The sequence below is a fragment of the Crocodylus siamensis genome, chromosome 1 (assembly GCF_052110815.1).
Source record: "Crocodylus siamensis isolate JL-2025a chromosome 1, ASM5211081v1, whole genome shotgun sequence".
Classification (NCBI taxonomy): Eukaryota; Metazoa; Chordata; order Crocodylia; family Crocodylidae; genus Crocodylus; species Crocodylus siamensis.
The window spans coordinates 63,857,199-63,879,833 of NC_143395.1; the positions used below are offsets into that span (position 1 = coordinate 63,857,199).

General features: G+C 46.6%; 1 protein-coding gene across 2 annotated transcripts in view; it reads right to left on the minus strand.

Annotated features, from left to right (window-relative positions):
* ELOVL4 (ELOVL fatty acid elongase 4) overlaps nucleotides 1–22,635 on the minus strand; it is a 126,528-nt gene that overhangs the window by 48,814 nt on the left and 55,079 nt on the right. Inside the window, exon 3 of one of the 2 annotated variants that reach the window (XM_090035394.1) lies at nucleotides 8,212–8,295. In XM_090035394.1, coding sequence (XP_089891520.1) covers nucleotides 8,212–8,245 — 34 coding nt within the window. In that variant the 5' untranslated portion in view covers nucleotides 8,246–8,295. Of the gene's footprint in view, nucleotides 1–3,793; nucleotides 4,148–8,211; nucleotides 8,296–22,635 lie in introns of those variants that run through there. The other variant, XM_090035384.1, reaches the window with a different exon arrangement.

Sequence of the window (22,635 nt, forward strand, 5' to 3'; positions counted from 1 at the left end):
TTGACACATGAAGATAAGATAACTAGTTGTGCAGATTGCAAGTATGGTCATAGAAACGACTCATCACAGGGTTGAAAGGGGGACAGAGATTTTCTACATATCAGTAACTCTGAGTTAACTGCTTACATGCATAATTATACCTGTGGTAAGTGAAAGCTAACGTAGAATCAGAGAGAAGTCAGGCTGGAAGGGACCTGCAGAGGTAGGAACATCCCATACAAGCCATCCCGTACAATCCATAATCTACACTCTATATGAGACTACCATCATACCTGACAACACAGACGTAACACCCTAACCTGCTACAGGTAAAGCAGGGAAACCATGACAACTAATGTCTTGTTTCTATCAAATGTCAATGTATGCTCAAGAGGTTTTGGGTACACGACCACAAAGCCCCCACACAACCCATACCAATTTGAAGTTCCTTCCTGACCCCAAATATAGTAATCAGTTTGATCCTAAGCAGAGGGCAAGATGCCCTAGCCACGAACTTCCAGCGTTGGTCCCAGCAGAAGCACTGGCACCACCCTAGTCAAAGTCTCCAGCCTTGGCTGTAGCCAACACCCAAGCCTTAAAGCCTCTAAGGCAGGCTTAAAAACACCCTGACACATGTAAGAGAAAAGTGGGTTGGGGCAAGCAGCAAAGCCCAGAACCATGGTAAATACCCACAGCTGAACACAGGCCTAGCTACACCTAGATCATCCCTGACCAATGGCAGTCTCTTCTTGACCATCTCCAATGGTGGAGAGTCCACAACTTCCCTAGGCAGTCTATTCCACTGCCTCACTGTTCCAACCGTGATGTTTTTCCTCGATATCCAGTCTAAACTTAGGACCTTGTTACACCTTATGCTGTGAGCCACAGAAATGTTGAACGGTGTTAACGCTACCTTATAGTTAGAACACCCTTAGTTTAGAAACCTTCTCTGACTTCCCCTGCCTGCTTTCCAAGAACTTCCCACCTTTAGCCTACCTTTGTCTTCAGTGCAATGGGGCTGAGGTAGACCAATTCAGCTCTCATCTACTGAGAGACAACAGCATGCATGTGGGTAGTTACACAAAACAGGACAGGGTGGTAAACCCCCTAACCCCAGTTACTTCAGGGTAGATTCTTACTATGTTCATGCCCTACTATATTTGGCCTTAAAGGGTCAGCATCCCATTCAATACACTTTTGTCTTCTTGAGTTAGGAGGGGAGGCTAACTTGAGAAGACAAAGGAGGACTGGAATAGAGTAGTATTCCGAGACCAAAAAACCCAGTGTTTTGTAGGTATGAAATGACTCATGTATTCTTAACCTTAAAAAAATAAAAATTCCAAGACTGTTGCTATTTTTCATAAACCTAGCTGTTTCAACCCAGGAAATTCAGAGTTAACATTAAACTTTAAAACCCCCCATTCATATGTAGGTATGAAAATGAACAGTTAGCTCACCCTAATACTCTTAAGCTTTGCCTTGTACCTAACCACTACGCAAACACTGTATGATTAGTTTTTGTAACCTCAGAACGGACTTGACCAATTTTCAATGACATGGTATTTTTCTTCTCCTTCTGTGAAGCAGAAGAAATTTGTGGCAAAGCTAAACCAAGATTTCCCCAAGTACTATTCCAAGAGTTTCGGGAGGCTATGAAAAATGAATATTGAAATGTCACAGCAGCAAGAAGCTCCGATTATGTACGGTAAAGAAATCTAACTGGTACTCCAGATTAGAAGGAGTGGGAAATAGGAGATGCTCGAGATGTCTGGATCTGGGTGCGTGAGTAGCCAGAAATAACTGAGAAAACTTGATTGTGTAGTTGTAGCAGGAACAACATTTCTTCATGTGTTTATTGTGTAACGCTGCTGTGTAGTGATGTTCCAACACTGTTTATTGTGCAACATTAATGCACAGTATTATTTGTTGAGCAACACTGCTGTGGTACAGTTATAATATTGTGTTGGGAAATACTGTTGCACAGCATAGGTGTGTAGGATTTTAGTCAGGCATCTCAAGCAACAATTCTGTTGTGGTTATTCACTACCTGATGATGACAGTCATAATTTGGTTTCTACAGACTCCTAGGATGCAAGATACCTTCTACCAGGAAAACTGATGAACTTATATCAATAATTAAAGCAATAACCCAGAGACCTTGCTTAGGATTCCTCTTTCTTCCAAAAATATACTTTGTCCCTTGCTGCTCAACTAAAGTTATCTTGTGTAGATATTGGAATACTAAGAAATCCCATGCATGTTCAGTGTTCTGGAAAATCAGAACTGAACCTCTTTTCTCTGAGAGGTTCAAGGAGGACCTCCACATGTATCTATTTTGTTTGAGCCTGAAAACACCACTGACTATCTGAAAGTGTCCCTTCTGTGCATTACCTGGGGAGCACAGAAATAGCATGTAGCAGGAAGCAGAGAAAGAGAGTGACCATTGGCCGATTACAGTGCACTGCTACTGCAGCTTTTTCATGTGATCTCATCTTCTGGCAGATTTTAAACACAGCAGAAATGTGCATGTAGGATTCATTTAATATTTAAAATATGGCTAAAAGGTGAAATCACGAGACAGGAGGGAGGCAGACCATGCAATAAGGAGCTCTGTACCTATAACATAAGATTTGTTTATTATCTGACAGATGGCAGCAAGATGAGGGGGATGGGAAAGGAAAGGCAGTTGATGCAGTAATATGTTCCCAGGATCTGTAGCTAAGGTCCCACATATTCCATTAATCCACAACCACAAAATACACCCCTTCTTACAGTACTACATGCCAAAAGCTTTTTTAAAAGCTTAAAATCAAATGAGTTCTTGGTTGCACAACTGCAGACAGCCATGAAATCATGAACCAAAAGTAAGCTGCACTGTCACCTTCTGGGTCTGCAGACAGCATTCAAAAGCAAGTGGGAACTTTCCCCACTCACTTCCCCAGTCTAGCTCAGAAACCCAAAGGTGGCAAGTTGAACATCCTTACCACTAATGCTTTCATGCTTAGACCATTTTGCCAGAGACATCCATCTAAAGTGCCATCCCCAAACCAAAGGCTGTTTCCCATGGTTTCTCAATCCCCTATTCCCAAGCTTCCTGTTCTCGCTCAACAACTTCTGTATTGCAGCTAGGAGCTGCCAATTGATATAAGCACGCCCATGCACCCTCCCCCCCATAGAGATATCTACCAAGGTATCTGAATATAGACACATATGAATATACAGATAGATAAATATACTTATCTAGCTATAGCTAGGTACACACACACACACACACACACACCCTCTCTCCAGTTGGAAGGGACCTCAGAAGGTCATCTAGTCCAACACCCTGCTCAAAGCAGGACCATCCTGGCCACAGATTTGTCGAGCCAGATCTTAAAAACCTCCAAGGATGGAGCTTCTGCCACCTGCCTGGGGAACCTGTTCCAGTGCTGCACCACCCTCAGTGTTTACCTCTCTCTTTCCCCCATACCTACCTACCTTTCTCTCTCTGCTGCTTACCCACCTCTTCCCACACATACACCTACCTACCGCTGCCCTCCACATGTCTCCCTGTCTCTGCCCACATGAATCTCTCACCCTCCCTCTATACACAGGCGGATCCAGAGCGGTTTCATCCCGCGGTCCCCGCCTGCGGGCCCGTGAGAGACGGCGAGGCTCCATCCCCAGCGAGCTGACCCCCGCCAGCGCGCGCGCCTCCTCATATTAGCGAGGTGCCGAGGGCCCGCACCGCACCCGAGAGCAGGCTGCCAGGCGCGGGCGGGACAGGCCGAGCGACCGGTGGTGCAGCAGGGGCTCCGGCTGCCGCGGTTACCTCGGATGCTCCAGGACCACTGGTAGAACTCCAGCGTGTCGTTGACGACGCTGGACACGAGGCCCAGCACGCGGCCCGGCCCGGCTGCGACGGGGGAACCCATAGTGGCGGCGGTAGCGAGTGCGGCTCGGGGCGTCCTGCCTGTACGCTGCTGCTGCGGCTGCGGCTCCGCGAGCGGCGCCGGGGATGTGTTTTAAATCGCTGTCTCCGGGGATCTGCCGCAGACTCCGCCTCGCGCCGGCAGCCGGCTCCCGCGCCCGCGGGCAGGGATGGGCGGGGCGGGGCGGGGCGGGCGCGGCGCGACGGGCGGACCGGCACGGCTCAAGCTAGGGCACCGGCAACCGCGGGGTCCGCAGCGGCGCCCGCGTCACGTGACCCGCCCCCTTTCCCCTCCATCTGCGCCGCAGCCGCGCATGCGTAGTCCCCGCCCAGCTGCTGCCGGCAGGTGCAGTCAGCGCTGCTGCTCGGGGGGCGGGAACCGGTGGTGGGGCCTCGCGCCTCCTGGGCGCTTCGGGGGCTCCGTGCCGGGTGGGCGCAGCCCCGGCCTCTGGCTGAGGCGATTCCTGCTGCCCCGGCACCTCCCTGGGCGGGCACCCAGGAGCGGCCGGCCCGCTGAGGGGGTGGAAGGAGCCTCCCCCTCTGCCCTTGAGCGAGGGGCAGCCCGAGGCCCAGCTCCCCGCGCCGTCAGTGCTGGGGGGGCACCCTGGTCCTAGTTTGGGGGAACAGGGCTCATTTCGAAGAAGAAAAGAAGGAAGGGGGATTGAATAGCAGCCTCCAACTACCTGAAGGAGGTTCCCAGGAGGATGGAGCACTAGATGAGGCTGAAGTTGGTTCCTTCTTCCCGGTTTCTTTTTTCAAAGCGGCTCTAGACCCAATATAAGCTTGTTGTTAATGAATTACACATCCTAATGAGAGAGAATTTCATTAGCTATGCGCATGTACTAATTAATATGTAAAATAATATCCCACAAGCAACCAACTTCAGCCTCATTGGAGCTAGACTGTTCTCAGTGGTGGCAGATGATGGAACAAAGAGCAGTAGTCTCAAGTTGCAGCAAGGGAAGGTTAGGGCTGATCTTAGGAAAAATTCTCACCAGGAATGTAGTAAAGCATTGGCACAGGTCATCTAGAGAGCTTGTGGGTTCTCCATCCTTAGAGGCTTTTAAGACCCAGGTAGATAAAGCCTTGGCTGGGATGATCTAGTTGGGGACGGTCCTGCTTTGAGCAGAGGGTTGGACTACGTGACCTCACAGATTCGCAGAAGTTTGCGGCTGGAAGGAACCTTGGGAGATTGTTGGGTCCAGCCACCCTGCTCTGGGCAGGAAAGACTGCTGGGGTCAAATTCCTTCTCCCTAGGACTTCACATCTGTAGGGAGGCAATCACAAGTATTTCTCATCCTTCCTGATGAGTGCCAGCCAGCAATCCTGACTCAGACTCTGCTGGGTGGACCTCTTATTTGTATTCAGTGATAGTACACACCTATATTCCACCAAGCAAACAAAAAAAAATAAAAGACTAAGACTCATTAATATTATAAATAATAACTAGTGTTGCACCAGAGATTTGTAAGTGATTATATTCATGTTATTAAAAGACAGCAAACCTTATTTACACAGTCACTATTAATTATTGGTCGTATAGTGCCAAATTGCTTCAGAGTGTTTTATTAGTTTGAATTGTTTATTACTTACTGGTTACCTTTCAGACATAGGCCTGAATATATATGTAGGCAAGGCCTAATTTGAACATACCTTCAAAGTAGAGTAGGCTATAACAAGAAGAAGAAATACTGGGTGGAAGAGGGGAAAGAATAAGTGGAAAAATGAGAAAAAAATATGGAAGAAAAGGTGAGGAAAAGAAATGTCACAGAGTCAGTGGACCGGAAGGGACCTGTAAGATCATCAAGTCTGGTCCCCTGCCATAGGCAGGAGGTTAATGAGCTCAAATTAGTTCAACGAGGTGCTTATCCAGTTTCCTTTTGAATACCTCCAGGGATAGTGACTGCAGCACCTCTGCCAGGAGTGTGTTCCACATTCTAGTTACCCTTACAGAGAAGTTCTTCCTTATGTTCAGCCTAAATCTTCCCTCTATTAGTTTGGAACCATTGGTCCTCATCCTCCCAAGGGGTGCCTTCCTGAAGAGTTGCTCCCCCAGATCTTGAGGTTTCCCGCTGACATACTTGTAGGTGGCTATCAAGTCACCTTGCAGCCTCCTCTTACCCAGACTGAATAAGCCCAGCTCCCGGAGTCTCTCCTCATAGAGCTTATCCTCCAGGCCTCTGGTCATGCGAGTGGCCCTTCTCTGCGCCCGCTTGAGCTTATCCGCATCCTTGAAGTGTGGTGCCCAAAACTGGGCACAGTAACGGTACTCCAGTTGTGGCCTTACCAACGCTGAGTAGAAAGGGAGAAGCACCTCCTTGGATCAGTTGACAACACATTGGCTGCCACGTGCCAGAGTTCTATATTGCCCCACTAGCAACTTCCTCGCACTGTTGGCTCATATTCATCTTCTGGTCGATTGTGACCCTCAGGTCCCATTCAGATGCTGTGTCAGCCAGTGGGCTATCGCCTATCCTGTAGTTTTGGTGAAGGTTCTTCCTACCCGGATGAAGGACCCGGCACTTTTCCCTGTTGAACTTCACTGAGTCCAATTAGCCCATAGATCCAACCTGTCAAGGTCATCCTGGATCTTTACCCTATCTCGGGGTGGGGCAGTTATTTTGAGTGGAGGCCCGCTTACTAAATTTTGGCAAGTCATTGAGGGCCGCATGACAGGCAGCCGGGGCAAATTAAGATTAATTTTCTAAATGTTAGGTGCCCCGTGGACCGTATTTTTCCCACCCCTGCCCTATCTTCTGGTGTGCCTGCATTTCCCCACAGCTTGGTATCATCTGCAGACTTAATCATAGAGCATTCCACCTCCTCATCCAAATAATTAATTAATATGTTAAAGCATGGGTCCAAACACTGATCCTTGTGGGACACCACTGGAAACAGTCTTCCAGGATGAGGTCATCCCATCAATTACAACTCTCTGGGACCAGCCTGTAAGCCAGTTATCCACCCACCTCACTGTAAGCTGGTCCAGGCTTGTATCGTCCAGTTTAATTGAGAGAATTTTATGGGAGACTATGTCAACTGTTTTGTTTCATATAGCTCATGGTTAGCACAATTTTTAATTACTTTTTTATTTGGGTAATTATTATGCAGATTTTTCTGTGCAGTCCTTTTCCTGCTCTTCCTTAATTATGAGCATGACCATAATTGGCAAGTGTACATTCATGTATACTGAGGCTCAGGCTATACAGAGGAATTCTACTGGGTTAAATGAGTCATTCTTTAACTCAGCTGAGTTAAACCAGTGGAAGATTGTTGTGCAGAAACAGTTGGAAAGTTTTGTATAGCTAATACTGATCTGGTTTAATTTAGTAAGCATTAACTCTTGCTAGTTTAATCTTTAGTCTGCTAATAAGCAGGTAGTTTCAAAATCAGTGTATAATTCTGAGGTCTTTCAACACATCCTATTTGGTGCCATTTTGGATATAGCACGTCCTCACAAGAAAACAGAAAATAACTCTAAGAAAGGTGTGACACAGCCCTTTTATTTTCAGCATGGGGTAAGGATAACTGGAGACAGGATTGTAGAAATCTACAGGCACAGAATTAAGTAACTGACAGAAATTCTGAACAAAAGAATTATTGTTCTTACCTTGTATGATCTAGACAAAGGCACCCAACTCAATATTTATGAAGGACTGCTTGTAAGGTTCACTTTTCAATGGAGCACCACCACTTCCTGAATCCAATTCAACTGGATGCAAATCCTCAGGTCATCTGCAAGTAGGAAACCAAACTGCACAGATTGTCCTGGCCATGAGCTATATGTTGTGAACTTGGATCTAAGCATAATCTTTTGGGAATTCTGTGTTTGCCGTATGTTAGCCCTTCTGTTATGTCCATTGAGAGTGAACTCTTTGTTGGCATGTCACCAGTAGCTCTTGCAGAACACAGAAAGCACCAAAGTGGGTCAGATCAATGGGCCATCAGTTCCAGTGTCTTTTCACAAAGAGAGAACTATAATGAGTGAGTGATGGTAAGAAGTCCACCCTGTCATGCGATGCTGAAAGAGCAGAGAACAAAGGGAGACTTACCATGCTGGTGAGCCGGAACCAGAGAAAAGCCGTGCCAAGAGTCTCAGATGTTAATTAGCACGATCAACTGGGAGAGCTGTCCAGGCAGCAAATGGAATGCTGCGGCCAGTCTCACAGATGGTCAGCGCGGGGAATTAAAAGGGACCAGGCAGTCAGGGTCAGCCAAAAAGGGGAAACCATTCTGGAGGAGACCCGGTGGAACTCAGGGAAATGACAGAATGCAGCCAACTGACAGGACTTGGGACAAAGTCCCAAAGACTGACTTACCTGCGGGGCCAGAGAGACAATGCAGCTGTAGCATCCAAGCCAGTGAGCGTGAATCCAGTGGGTGCAGGAATCTGTTCCAGTGACCTGCAAGGAGGAAGAGATGGAGCCGAGTGCTTAAGTGACTTTGGGACATTGGTCCAATACAAGTCTGCCCTGAAAGCTAAGGGCAGGGATGAGCTGCAAAACAAGTGGCTTGGGACCTGCACAGGGAAGAACAGGACAAGCGACCAAGAGCAAGGAACCAGCCACTTAGTAACTGATCCAAGGCAGTCTGGAGACAGGCTCCTTCAGTGGAGAACTAACGCAAGTAAAGTTATAACATCTGGTGTGGAAAGGACAGGGTATGGGGATGGTGGAGCCCTGTGTAGAGGAGATGACCTTCTAAGCTATAGAACTAGTGCTAATCCTAGCTGAGGACACTATTTCATCATTCATTCCCTCCTTTTCCATCTAAGTCATGGTGGGTGAAATTAAAGGAGACTATCTGGTCCTGCAGGAAATAGTTTTGCTTTGGGAGGACATGGCTAATCTTCCACAGAGTACTTCAGAGGAGAATGAAAAATACGGTAGGAAGTTATGGGTTAACCTACCCTCAAGGAAAGTTTTCGTCCAACTTCTCTTAGACTTTGTTTGCTCAGTTCCTTAGCAAATGATTTCTCTTTCAGCTTCTCCCCATGCACTCCCTTTTTTCATAAAAGGTTAGGATAACTTTCAGAGATCTCATTCCAGAAACATTCTAGCTGCTTTTTATTTCATTATGATGCATAACTAAGAGAACAGAAAAGTGACAGTTTGCAGATTATCAGTAATTTTAGTAATGAACACAATTCAAATAAAAGTAAACCAAGAATAGATTTTTTCTGAGATTTTAATATTTTTCTCTATAGGGAGTGGAAATATTTTCATTGGGTTTCTATTGATACTAGTGATAAGGGTCATTTGAGTGTAGTGATATGAAAATAAGTTGAATGAGTTTTAAAAAGTGTGTTGATGGCTGTGGAGGGAAACATTATGGGCCTAAGATGTTACTTGTTTCTGTCTACTCTCTAGACAACTCAGGGAGTGACAGAGAAGAGCACTCCTCAGTAACAGAGACAATATCTACAATCTAATACCTTTGAAAGAGAGGAAAAAGTGAACAAAGATCATTCAGTGGATTTAACAGAAGGATGAGAGTGGATCTCGTAAATTTTATTATGATAAGTAATAAGACTTATACTTCAGAAAAAGAAAGAAATGCATACCAATAAATGTGTGAAATAACTCGATTAATATTGCCAGAGTGACTTTAACCCTTGTAATTTGCTGACTTTGAAATGCTTCTTAAATTACAGTAGCATTGGATTTTCACACTTAAATTTCTTATGGGGGAAAGATGATAAAATCTTGCAACTCCATGATTTATAGCTATTTAGTCTGTATGCCTTACCGACTACTAGCTGTGCCAAAAGAGCTTAACTGCAAAAAACAAACATAGCTGCACAGGCATGTATATTAATGCTTATACTTTATGCTACAACAAATAACTTGAGGTAATTTTCTACATGCGAGCTCAGTTAGCTATCTTCAGATAGTCTTAATTACATTAAAATAATAATATTTAATACTGATTATAATGTCTTTCATCTCCAGAGCTCAAAAACCTTTACCAAATCCAGCATCATTAGTTCAATTGCACAAATGGGGTAACTTAAGTATACAGATGCTAAATAGCTTTCACAGAACTAACAGATCACTGGTAGAACTGGAACAGATCCTAGATCTTTTTTTCTTCTAACTATAATCAGTCATTTCATATGCTTCTTTAAATCAAAAGTTTTTTCCCCAGGCAAATTTGTCTATTATTTCAGAACGTATACAAAATGCTAATTCTCAAATCAGGACCATTGGTAGCATAACTGCTGTTAAACTCTACTGTTGAAGGTAGTGTTGGCAGAAGTTGCACCTGTATCTGGCACCAGTGATTTGAGTCTATAGGTATGCCAAAGTTCCAGCCAATTAAAGCCCTGCTCTACTGGGATTTAAACTAAGCCCACTGGGGGACAAGGGGACTACCGCCACAGCTGGCACTGCTGCCCTGCTGAGCAACCCTAGCAAAGCCAGCAGGCCAAGGCACTTAAGGGAGCCCACCTCTGCCTCAGCCCTGGTACAATCTGTGGGCAAGGCAAGAGCCCCCAAGGGGGCACTTGTCTGCCTGTACACAAATGCCAAAAGCTTGTGGAACAGGCAGCAGGAGCTTGCCCTCCTGCTCAGTGCAAATAATTATGATGTCATAGGGATACCGGAGACCTGGTGGGACTCCACTCATGACTGGACCACGGGTATTGATGGCTATACCCTGTACAGGAGAGATCGTGTAGCTAAAAGGGGCGGGGTTGATTCTCAAATCAGGACCATTGGTAGCATAACTGCTGATAGCTCTATGTTAAGAAAAGCTACACATCCCAGCAAGCTGATCTTGGTGACCAGGGTGGACGACTGGAGACCCCCTGGGTTAAAATCTGTGGGGAACATGGCACAGGGGACACAACGGTGGCAGTCTGATACAGACCTCCCACCCAAAGTCCTGAGCTTGACCAGGACTTCGCCCAGGAACTGGATGAGGAACTGCATGCTCCAGGACCATGGTTGTCATGGGTGACTTCAGTTACCCAGACATCTTGTGGGAGGATCACTCAGCAAAAACTGAGCAGTTGCAAAGCTTCCTCTCGTGCGTGGATGACCTCTACCTGACTCAAGAAGTCTATGGGCCAAAGAGAGGCAAAGCACTGCTCGACCTGGTACTAGCTACTGGGGATGACCTAATCAGAAACCTAGTGACTGATGGGAAGGTGGGTGACAGCGGCCACGAGCTGATCACCTTCACCATCCACTGTAAAGCTGGCAAGTCAGTCAGAAAAGCCGATTTTAACAAGCTCAGGAGGCTGGTAAGTGAGGCCCTAAGGGACCATGACCCCAGGGAGAGGGGAGTTCAAGAAGAGTGGTTGCTCCTCAAGGGAGCAATCCTCAATGCACAAGCTAAGTCTATTCTATCTCAGAGGAAAGGCAGCAAGAGGACACAGCATCCCCCCTGGCTCTCCAGGGACCTGGCAGACCTCCTGAGGCTAAAAAGAAAGGCCTACAAAGGATGGAGGACTAGATTCACCTCCAAGGAGGATTATTCTGCACTGGTCCGGTCCTGCAGGGAGCAAGCCAGGAAAGCCAAGGCTGCAACTGAACTCCAACAAGCTTTGAGCATCAAGGACAACAAAAAGTCCTTTTTCAGATATGTGGGGAGCCGGAAGAGAAGCAAGGGCAACATCGGACCCCTGCTGAACCAGATGGGGCAACTGACAACTAACGCCCAGGAAAAAGCCAACCTATTAAATGGGTACTTTGCATCAATCTTTCATCAATCCCATGGGAGGCCCATGCCCGCTACAGGACAGGGAGGTCTGGGTGAGGGAGATCCCCTGCCCTCCATTAATGCTGACCTTGTGAAGGAACACCTTGAGAAGCTGGATACCTTCAAGTCAGCCGGCCCTGACAATCTACACCCAAGGGTACTCAAGGAACTGGCTAGCGTCATAGCCCAATCTCTGGCACAGATCTTTCAAAACTCCTGGCGGTCTGGTGTAGTGCCTGAAGACTGGAAGAAGGCCAATGTGGTGCCAATCTTCAAAAAAGGGAGGAAAGTGGATCCAGCTAACTACAGGCCTATCAGCCTGACTTCTATCCCAGGGAAGATCTTAGAAAAGTTTATTAAAGAGGCCATCCTTAATGGACTGGCAGATGCCAACATCCTAAGGGATAGCCAGCACGGGTTTGTTGCAGGTAGGTCTTGCTTGACCAATCTTATTTCCTTCTATGACCAGGTGACCTATCACCTGGACAAGGGAGAAGAGATTGATGTCATATATCTTGACTTGAAAAAAGCCTTCGATCTGGTATCCCATGATCACCTCTTGGCGAAACTGGCCAGTTGTGGCCTTGGGTCCACCATGATCCGCTGGCTGGGAAATTGCCACCGTGGTCAGACCCAGAGGGTAGTAATAGATGGAAGTCACTCATCATGGTGTCCTGTGACCAGTGGGGTCCCCCAAGGCTCTGTCCTTGGATCCATATTGTTCAACATCTTCATTAATGATGTGGACATCCGAGTCAGGAGCGGACTGACCAAGTTCACCGGTGACATCAAACTTTGGAGCAAAGCATCCACACCAGAAGATAGGCGGGTGATCCAGGCTGACCTGGACAGGCTCAGCAAATGGGTGGATGAGAACCTGATGGTGTTTAACACTGAAAAATGCAAGGTTCTCCACCTTGGGAAGAAAAACCTGCAGCATCCTTATAGGCTTGGCAGTACTACACTGGCTAGCACTACAGAAGAAAGAGACTTGGGGGTCATCATTGACTAAAGATGATCGTGAGCCTGCAATGCGATGCTGCAGCTACTAAAGCGACCAAAACGCTGGCTTGCATCCATAGATGCTTCTCAAGCAAATCCCAGGATATCAATCTCCACTTGTACTCGGCCTTGGTGAGGCCGCAGCTGGAGTACTGCGTCCAGTTTTGGGCTCCACAATTCAAAAAGGATGTGGAGAAGCTTGAGAGAGTCCATAGAAGATCCACGCACATGATCAGAGGTCAGGAAAACAGACCTTATGATGACAGGCTGAGAGCCATGGGGGTCTTTAGCCTGGAAAAGCGCAGGCTCAGGGGTGATCTGATGGCCACCTATAAGTTTATCAGGGGTGACCACCAGGATCTGGGGGAGCGTTTGTTCACCAGAGCACCCCAAGGGATGATGAGGTCAAATGGTCATAAACTACTGCAATACCGTTTCAGGCTGGACATAAGGAAGCATTTCTTTACTGTCCGAGCCCCCAAGGTGTGGAATAGCCTGCCGTCAGAGGTGGTTCAAGCACCTACACTGAACACCTTCAAGAGCAAATTGGATGCTTATCTTGCTGGGATCCTATGACCCCAGCTGACTTCCTGCCCTTTGGGTGGGGGGCTGGACTTGATCTTCTGAGGTCCCTTCCAGCCCTAATGTCTATGAAATCTATGAAATTTTACTGTGTCCCCATATAAAATTAGAATGTAGTTATATTCAGTAATAGCTTTGTTGAAATGCTTGAGGGACACCAGATTTTGTTGACCTCATCTCCAATTCAGTTTGAGTAACAACCAATACCAACAGAGCTTTAAATGCAGATTATAATTAGGGGTGTACCCAACTCGAAGAGATAGCCAGCTGATTTTGCAGGCAGATCACAGGGCCAGCTGCCATTTTCAAGGGCTTATCATGGCCAGGACCCTGCATGCCTCTAATTGGCCAAGGGGCCCTGTTGGCCCCACCTTTTGCCGCTGATTGGCTGTGAGGGCTGTCTGTCATGTAGCTCTCCCCCTTACCACCGATTGATGGAGGGGGATGGGGCTGCACAACAAGCCACTTTCAGCCAATCAGTGGCAGGCATCTTGGGCTTCCGTGTGTGCTGGCATCCCCCCTCCCTGTCTTCCTCCCCAGCATTGTGGCATGTAGGGGGTGCACACGGGTGCATATGCACCCCCTGAGTGTGGTGGTGCACCCCCTGTGAAACAGCAGTCGCCACTTGCCACCGCTGGTCACCACCGATGCTACTGCACATGGTCTCCAACCACTAGTTGGCACTTGCCACTGCCCCGCTGCCGACAGTGCCATGGCTGCCTGCGGAAGCTCTCCACTTACAGCCAACAAAGCTGCTGCCGCCTGCCAGAGCTCACCGTGCCCTCCCAGCTTCCAGGGGCGCGTGGCATTCATGCTCCCTGGCAGGCTGCATGGCCAGGCCTCAGTGCTGTGAGGACTGCTGGCTCCCTCTGGGGATCCAACATTTTATTTTCAGTCAGTTTTCTTCCCCCCCCTGCAAATTTCATGGACATTGTCCACTTTCTTGGGCAATGCTGTATTTTGCGTTTTCTGAATCTGCAAATTGCAAGCTGTGTTTTGTTATGTATTTTTTGTAAAATCACAATTTTGTTATGTCCCTAATTATAATCTCTATTCTACCTCTCCATGCATAGCAGAACTAACCAATAGTTTTGTACTGAATAGGAAAAAAATATTACTTTTTAATATAATTGCAAGAATAAGTAGCTAGCCCACCGCTCCTACTTAGCCAATGCATAGAGTTACCATAAGTCCAGGTTTTCCTAGACGTGTCTTCTTTTTGGATCTTCCAGTCTCTATCCAGGTGTTTTTTTTAAATCTGAACCAATGTCTGGGATTTTGCTGTGCTCCGCTGGTGGGAATAGAGGGAGGGCAATTGGAGGCAGGGAGCATCATGTATGTGTGCACAAGTATACATGTATATGGTCAGCATGTAGCCAGGCAGGGTAGTGGAAGCAGCCTCAGCAGCTGCATGCAGGTAAGTCTTTGGGGAGCAGGGGATGGAGGGCCAGGACTTGGGGACTGTCTGGGTTGTGTGTGTGGCAGGGGTGTGCGGAGGGAATGGGTGTGTTAGGGGGTTGGTGCCTGCTGGCGCTGGGGGAAGTTGTCTGGGTGCCGGGGCTGCAGCAGGGCAATGGGGTTGTGGGGCTCTTTGAGGGCAGCAGAGCACTCCGCGGTTAGGCTGATGGCACAGGTACTGGTGCCTTTGCTTGCGGGACTGGGCTGGCCAGGAGACACTGCGCAGAGAGGCGTGGCTAGGACACCTGGTGTGGTGCTAGAGCCCTGGCTCAGGGTAGGAGGTGCCACAGGCACTCTTCCCTCTCACCTGTGCTAGGCTGGACTTGCTCCCCTGCCTCCCACACAAATGGGAGTCACTGCACTCTGGCCTGGCCTGGGCAGGGCGGCTGGGGGGAACAGGGAATTGTGAGTTGGAAGTGAGGAGCACTTGCAGGGCCAGGGCTTGGAAGCTATCCTCTTTTTTGGCATGGAAATGTGGTAACCCTACCAATGCACCTACGGTTTGGATGCAGACTATATATTCTCAGAACAAAAACAGTCTGTCTACTGTTGTACAGTGTCTACCACAACGGAATCACAGTCCCAGCTGGATCCAACTGAAACTTTCATGACAATAGTAAGATTGCAGTGATCCACGTTGGAATTCAGCAAGGACAAAGGGGACATCTCTGTTTTTGAGGAAAAATGCCAGGAGATATTATGGCTATACACTCTGGTCAAAAAGATGTTTAATAAACAAGTTTCATTACATACATAGGTCATAAAAATTAAATATTATCAAAAATTAAACCCAGTAATTTTTATTCATTGTTCATCTGCATTTTCCTGCATAGTGGCAATGAAACTGTAGAGTTAGTTTCATATTTGTTTCTTGTTAGTTGTTTTCTCATCATCATTGTGAAGGTACAATACTTGGGTCCAAAACACTAGGGAAAATATTTAAATGTTTATTTGTTAAAATATATCTATTGAAGTATAACTATTGTGTAAATTATAGATCTTTGGAGGATTTATTTAACCCAACTTAGTTTTGTATTGAATGTGACCTGTGTCTCTTCAGTGATCGTTTCACAGACAGCCTCTTTCTACTTTGGAAAACTACTACAATAGAGTTTTCCTTACTTACCTTTAGCTTTTTTCCCCCTTGTGCCCCACCTTCCTTCCCTTCTCTAGCTTTTATTTTCCTAATTGCCATCTATTTACTTTCTCACTGACAACCTGCCACACATTTAGCTTCTTTCATTCCTTGGAGTCTCGAACAGCAGAGACTCCCTATGCCTGAAAAGGGATGATTACACCTGAAGGCTTGCAAAGAACTTTTTTCCAACTATTCGTTGGTCTAATAAAAGATATCACATCTACCCAAAGAAACTTACCTGCATAAGTGATAAGGACCTTTGCTCAATATTGATCAGAGGCTAACTCCCCATTGGTCCAGTAGCTCCTAGCTGCATCCTAAAACATCCATATCTAATTCTTCTGCAGGGGATTGCATCCTAACTTAGGAGGCATATAGCTGTCTTATTATCCATAGCATAGTGAACCCACTACTGATCTTTACAAATATGTATTTATAGTCTGATTTGTATTGATAAAGGTACTATTAAACACTACACAAATTAGTGTATCATAGGCATGAAGGTGGTTATAACTTCAGTGGAGAGTATAAACTTATTGTCTTGTATTGTACCTCTTCTAGACTTAGGCTATGTTTCTCATACTTGCACACAGCTAAGATTTATATCTGCTATGATATCTATCACAGAATCTACCATTTCTGAGGTGTGGCATACACCCTTTTGCAATGGAAGATGCATATGTGTACATGTCAGAGAAAGGATATGCCAAATTATCAGCTGATGTTTTTAGGGCACTATGTTGAAATTACAGTAATACGTACAGTCAGATCTAAAGAACTTTGCTAACTAATAGATGCAACATTTTCCTGGCTCTTGCACTATAGGTGTGTGCCATTGTTATTCACCCACCTCAGTAGGTGCGTCAGATACCTGAAGGCATATACCTGTTTGTGGGGATAATTTCACATATTAACTTCTGAACTAGTAGTAGCCTGAAATGTAGGGCATATTCCCTGTGGAAGCCACTTGCAGCAATATAGTTAGGTGGAGGAGTGTTGATTATGCAAGTTGTAGGCTATTGTGCTGTCCCTGGTTGCTTCTTTAAGGACGGATGGCAACGTCTACACTAAGAATAGACTTACTTGTGTGATGTGAAGAGAGCAAAATTGTGAGAGAGGAATTACGTAAAAGGTATATCAGCCTTAAGGCTGCTGGACCTAAGTGTCCTTGAATACATTCAGCATTTCACTATCATCATGATATCCTGGGTACCTATGTTTTTTCTGAACAATTACCAAAGTGCCACTTCTTAGGCCATTACTTGCTTTGTTTTGTCTTGAAAATGTCCTTCAGCATCACTTGCTACTGGAATTATGTACTTTACAAACAAGAATTTAAAACATCCTAGAGAAAGCAGAATGGAAATCAAGTCTCAAAGAAGTAAAATGACTTGCTAAACATTTTCAGCACCACTGGAAAATATTTAGGGCCTCCACAAATCTAAACACTTCTCATTCACTGTTATCAAGTCTTGATGCATTGGACTTGCCTCCAGATTTGGAGGACAAATCACTGGCATGAACCTCTAGGCTCCCTCCCAAACTTAGCTGATTTATTTTCTGCAAAGGAGGAGGGGGAAGCAATTGAAGGAGTGAGGGTCCTTGGCCTATTCCTGCTCTGCTTTGCTGCAGATGTGGAACTTGTGCTAGGGAAATGGTGTCTAACTGGTAGCCTGCAAGCCCCTGCAGCCATTTCTCCCTCTGCTGTGCAGTGGGGGAGGGTCCAGGACTGGGGGGCTGGGCTTGCATGGTGGGGGGATTGGGTGCCAGCCATGCAGAGGGTGGGGTGGGAGCTGTGTGCCACACGCAGCCTGCGTAGTAGACACATGCTCGCTCACGCACACACACACCTGGAAGCCTGCCTTTGCAGTATATTGCCTGCACAGTATGCAGCTTGAGGATTGCAGACCAGGATTATGTGCAGCCCCTGGCTGTTCCAGGGATGGACACTAGGGCTGTATGAAACAACACCATTTCATTTCAATGTCCATTTTGCCATTTTGAAGGGACAGTGTTTTGTTTCATCGTTTCGTTTCAAAGAACTGTTCTGTTTCATTTTGTTGAAACTCTTTAGTTGTTTTGACACATTCTGACGTTTTGCCTATAGGCTATAATGGGAAATCATTAAAATACCTAAAACTTTGTCATTTCTTGCCTGATTTGGATGAATATTGCAGGGAGGGTAGCTTTCTGAGGGCATGAAGCTTGCCAGCTTTCTAGGAGATAGGTGCAGAGGTTTCTGGAAAACTACACCTCAAACTGTTCAGAGCAAAACCCATGACACTTGCTGGCAGCAGCAGCTGCCTGTTATCTGGTATGTAGATCCAGGGGTCCACACCCCAGGGAGGGCTGCAGGGCTGTGCCAGACTCCTCTCAGGTGAATGGGCTGCCAGATCTGCGCACCAGATGAGAAGAGGCTGCTGCTGCCGCCTGGGACTGGCGCTGGCACTGGGTACAGCCAGCACCGGGAAGAGTTCTGCTGCCACCAGTCCCAGCTGGCAGTGGAAGCTACCTGTCATCCAGCACACAGATCCAGGGGCCTGAACCCTTGGGAGGGCTGTGGGGCTGTGGTGTACTCTTCCTGGGGGTGCGATCTTTGATCTGTGCTCCAGATGACAGGAAGCTGCTGGCTGGGACCGGTGCTGAAGCCAAGTAAGCCTGGCTTTGAAACTCAAAATGTTTCAAAACTTTTATAACATTTTGAGTGCCCTTGTTTTGTTTCAAAGTTGTTTTGAAGCCTTTTGTTTCATTTTGATTTCAAGCTTGAAATGCATCAAAACAGCTTCAAAACAAAACACCCGGCAAAATTTCGCACAGCCCTAATGGACAGCCCAATGCTAGAGCATACATAGAGTCATACTAAAGCAGCTCTGCGTCTTGGGCAGCTTCAGCACATGGAGCAGTGTGGGGGCTAAGCTGCTGATGGTGGCATAGTTAGCCACCAGCTCTGGCTGTTTTTGCACACTTTCCCCCACCTCAAAGGCAGTGCCCGGGGCTTCTGCCTCTCTCCCCCTTTTACAATATTGTACAGTACTGCCAATGTTTGTAAAAATTTTGAATAGAACCCTAAGTGAGGCATCTGTGGGACATTAGACAGCCACATTGTTTTCTTTCTCCTCTTATTTAACTCTAAAAAACAGCTTATGTAAGGCAGCTTTATTTTATAAGAGCAGTCAAAGTAATTATGACATTTCTTTTCCCACTTACTGAAACAGATGACAGCTGTCAGCCAGATGAAGAATAAAACAGAGTATATCAATGTCCTATATTGTTCGCTTTTCTAAAATATTTGTTTTTCTTTACCTTTCTCCAGTTTTTTATCTCATTATCTCACCACTTGTCTGACCCAATTGGTTAATCTTATAACACACTTTCATATTCTTTTTATTTCTATTATTTTACTTTTAATAAAGGGTGAAGAATGCAATAGTTATCTGTATTAATTTGATTAATCTTATGCCTCTTTTGGATTGGGGGTAATTGTGTTGATGGCAAAAGGGTACAAAAGGGTTAGTTAGCTGTGATTTGTAAGGAATTAGTGGCTGTAGATGAATTCAACGTTTGGTGCATAAACAATGCACATATTAATTCATTGGTCATTTGCATCTGCAAATGCAGAAGCAGGAATCTGGTTTGCCTCACTTGGGGAGAAAAGAACCCAGCTGGATATTTATGCCTTGTAAAGAGTTTAGGAACATTTAAGAGTAGAGTCTGAGAAAGCAAGAACAAAGGGAGGTGTATAAAAACAGGCTATAATTTAGTTCCAAAGGGAACAGGGGGGTATCAGAATTAAGACAGAATTATCAATCAATGTGAAGGAAATAACAGGCACAGGTAAGATAATAAGCACGCTGGCTGTTCTCTGCTTGTTATATTCCCATAGATAATTAAATATTGTATTTTGAGCAAGCTACCTTTTGTCACTCCATTTATCAGCTGCTTACAGCTCCTAGAAGTAAGTGGACATCATGGGCCAAATTCAGCTGGACCTGCTCAAGAAAATTCAGTTGATGACAGGGATTTACTGTTTATTAACTTTCATAACACAAGAACTAGGAGTCACAAAGTGAAACTAGTAGGTAGTCAATTTAAACTTGTAGCCCAGGTATACACGGATTTGTACTTCCCTCTCCAACTGAGGGAATTATTGGCAAGGCAGTGTGCTGTGGAGGGACACAACAGCCCAGCTGGTGCCTCCATCCCCTATTGAGTCAGGTCCAGTCAATCAATTACTTAATGTATTATCACAACAAAACCATTAAAGGGTAAGGACATAAATTATATATATATGAACAAGTTTATAAAACAATACACTCTATAATATATACACACACACGGACATACCACACCCAATTATCTCAAATACAGATTGGTAAAATCCCAGAGGACAAATGAAAGCTGTTTTCTCCTTAGCAGCTTCCTGCAGAGGAATCTGATAATACCCACTACACAGGTCAAATACAGAAAACCACTTGCTGCCCACCAGACAATCCAGGGCTTCCTGTACTCGTGAGACCGTGTACTGGTCCATCACAGTGCGTGCATTTAAGGTGCAGTAGTCAATGTACATTCTCAGACTCCCATTCTTTTTCCGTACAAGGACTATGGGGGAGGCATAAGGACTCTTTGATTCCGTGCTAATCTTGTGATCCAGCAACTCTTGTAAGTGGCACCTGACCTCCCCCATCTCGGCTAATGGGATGTGGTGAGACCTCTCATGGAAAAGACATGGGTTGCTAAGGCGGAGCTGATGCTTGACACCCTTAGCTTCCCCCATGTCCCACTCATGCAGGGAAAAAACATTGAATCTGCTCTGGAGTTTCTCTTGGGAGCTGGGCCTTCCATGCCTCAGACACAGGGGAGTCCCCAAAGAAAAATCTTTTGAAGTTGACAAGCGGGGAGTCACTTTGTGGCATCCGGCATACCATTTCAGCTACCTTTACAGTAGCTACCTTTTGCCCCGGGTGCACCACAACATCTCCCATGGTGGGGTTGACCACAAGAGGGATAGGACAGGGAGGAAAGGTGGACGCGTGGCGCTCTACATTAAGGAGGAATACACTTCCTCTTGTCAATTAGCAAAGAATCAGAGGAGGGGCACTCTGAAGTACTCTGGGTTAGAATACAAGGCAGTCAAGGGGAAAGAGATTTAATGGTGGTGGCCGTTAACAGACCACCCAACCAAGGGGAAGAGCTACACCAGGAATTCTTAAGTCAGCTCACGGAGGTACTTAGGTCAAAGGACATGGTCATCATGGGTGACCTGAACCTTCCAGACATCTGCTGGGAAGAGCAGTCAGCCAGGTCTGACCGCTCACTTAGGTTCCTAGCCAGAATGCAGGACCTCCATCTAATGCAGGAGGTGCACAGCCCCACCAGGGGAGACACCTTGTTGCACCTGGTGCTGGCCACGGGAGATGACCTGGTGAGGGGGCTGCAGGTGCTTGACCACCTGGGTGACAGCGATCACCACCTGCTGGAATTCACCATCCAGCACAAGGTGGCAAAGGCCTAGCACAAGGCAGCAGCCCTGGATTTCAGGAGGACAGACTTCAATGAGCTAAGGAGAATAGTCGGGGAAGGACTGAGGTTCTGGAGGAAAGGGGAGTCAGGTGTTCAAGAACAGTGGTCACTCCTTAAGGAGACAATCCTCCAAGCCCAAAGGGAGGTAATCCCAACACAGATCAAAGGGAGGAGGAGGGTGCAAAAGCCTCCATGGCTTACCAGAAGCATCCAGGAATGTCTCCTAGCTAAAAGGGAGGCGCACACCCAATGGAAGGGAGGGGCCATCACCAGGGAGGACTATACTGTGGTTGCTTCGGGATGCAGTGGGGCAGTCAGGAAGGCCAAGGCAGAGATGGAACTGGGACTAGCTTCCCAGATCAAGGGCAACAAGGAGTCCTTTTTTAAATACATAGGGGGCAAAAAGAAGGTTCTGGGTAACGTGGGGCCCCTGTAGGACATGCTAGGAAATTTGGTTGTCACACCAGACGATGAAGCTAACATATTTAACTATTTCTTTGCCTCCATTTTTCCTAAGCAGGGACTGGAACAGCCACACCCTCTCTGGGCCCCACTTAGACCCTAGGGGAGGTGCACCTAGGCCAAGGGTTAGTGAGGAACTAGTTAGGGAACTTCTGGAAGGACTGGATGTATTCAAATCAGCTGGTCCGGATGATCTCCACCCTAGAGTACTGAGGGAATTAGCCGTGGTCATTGCGGGACCCCTGGCACAGCTTTATAAGCACTCATGGTGCCAGAGGACTGGAAGAGGGCCAATGTGGTTCTCATCTTCAAAAAGGGGAGGAAGGAGGACCCAGGAAACTAGAGGCCAGTTAGTCTTACCTCAATCCTGGGCAAGCTTTTTGAGAGAATTATTCTGGCACATGTCCACGAGGGGCCAGCAGGGGAGGTTATGCTTAGGGGTAACCAACATGGGTTCATTAGAGGCAGGTCCTGTCAAACCAACCTGGTGGCCTTCTATGACCAGGTCACCAAATCCTTAGATGCAGGGGTAGCAGTGGACATAGCCTTCCTGGACTTTCAGAAGGCCTTCGACACAGTCTCTCACCGTGTTCTCATTAAGAAACTGGGGGACTGTGGTGTCAGCACCTACACAGTCAAATGGGTCGCCAACTGGCTGGATGGCTGCACCCAGAGAGTGGTACTGGATAGGTCATTTTCGACCTGGAGGGATGTGGGCAGTGGGGTTCCGCAGGGCTCGGTTCTCAGGCCTGTGCTGTTCAACATCTTCATCCATGACTTGGACAAGGGGGTAAATAGCACCCTGTTCAAATTTGCTGATGACACTAAGATGTGGGGGAATGTGGGCACGCTAAAAGGGAGGAATAGGCTGCAA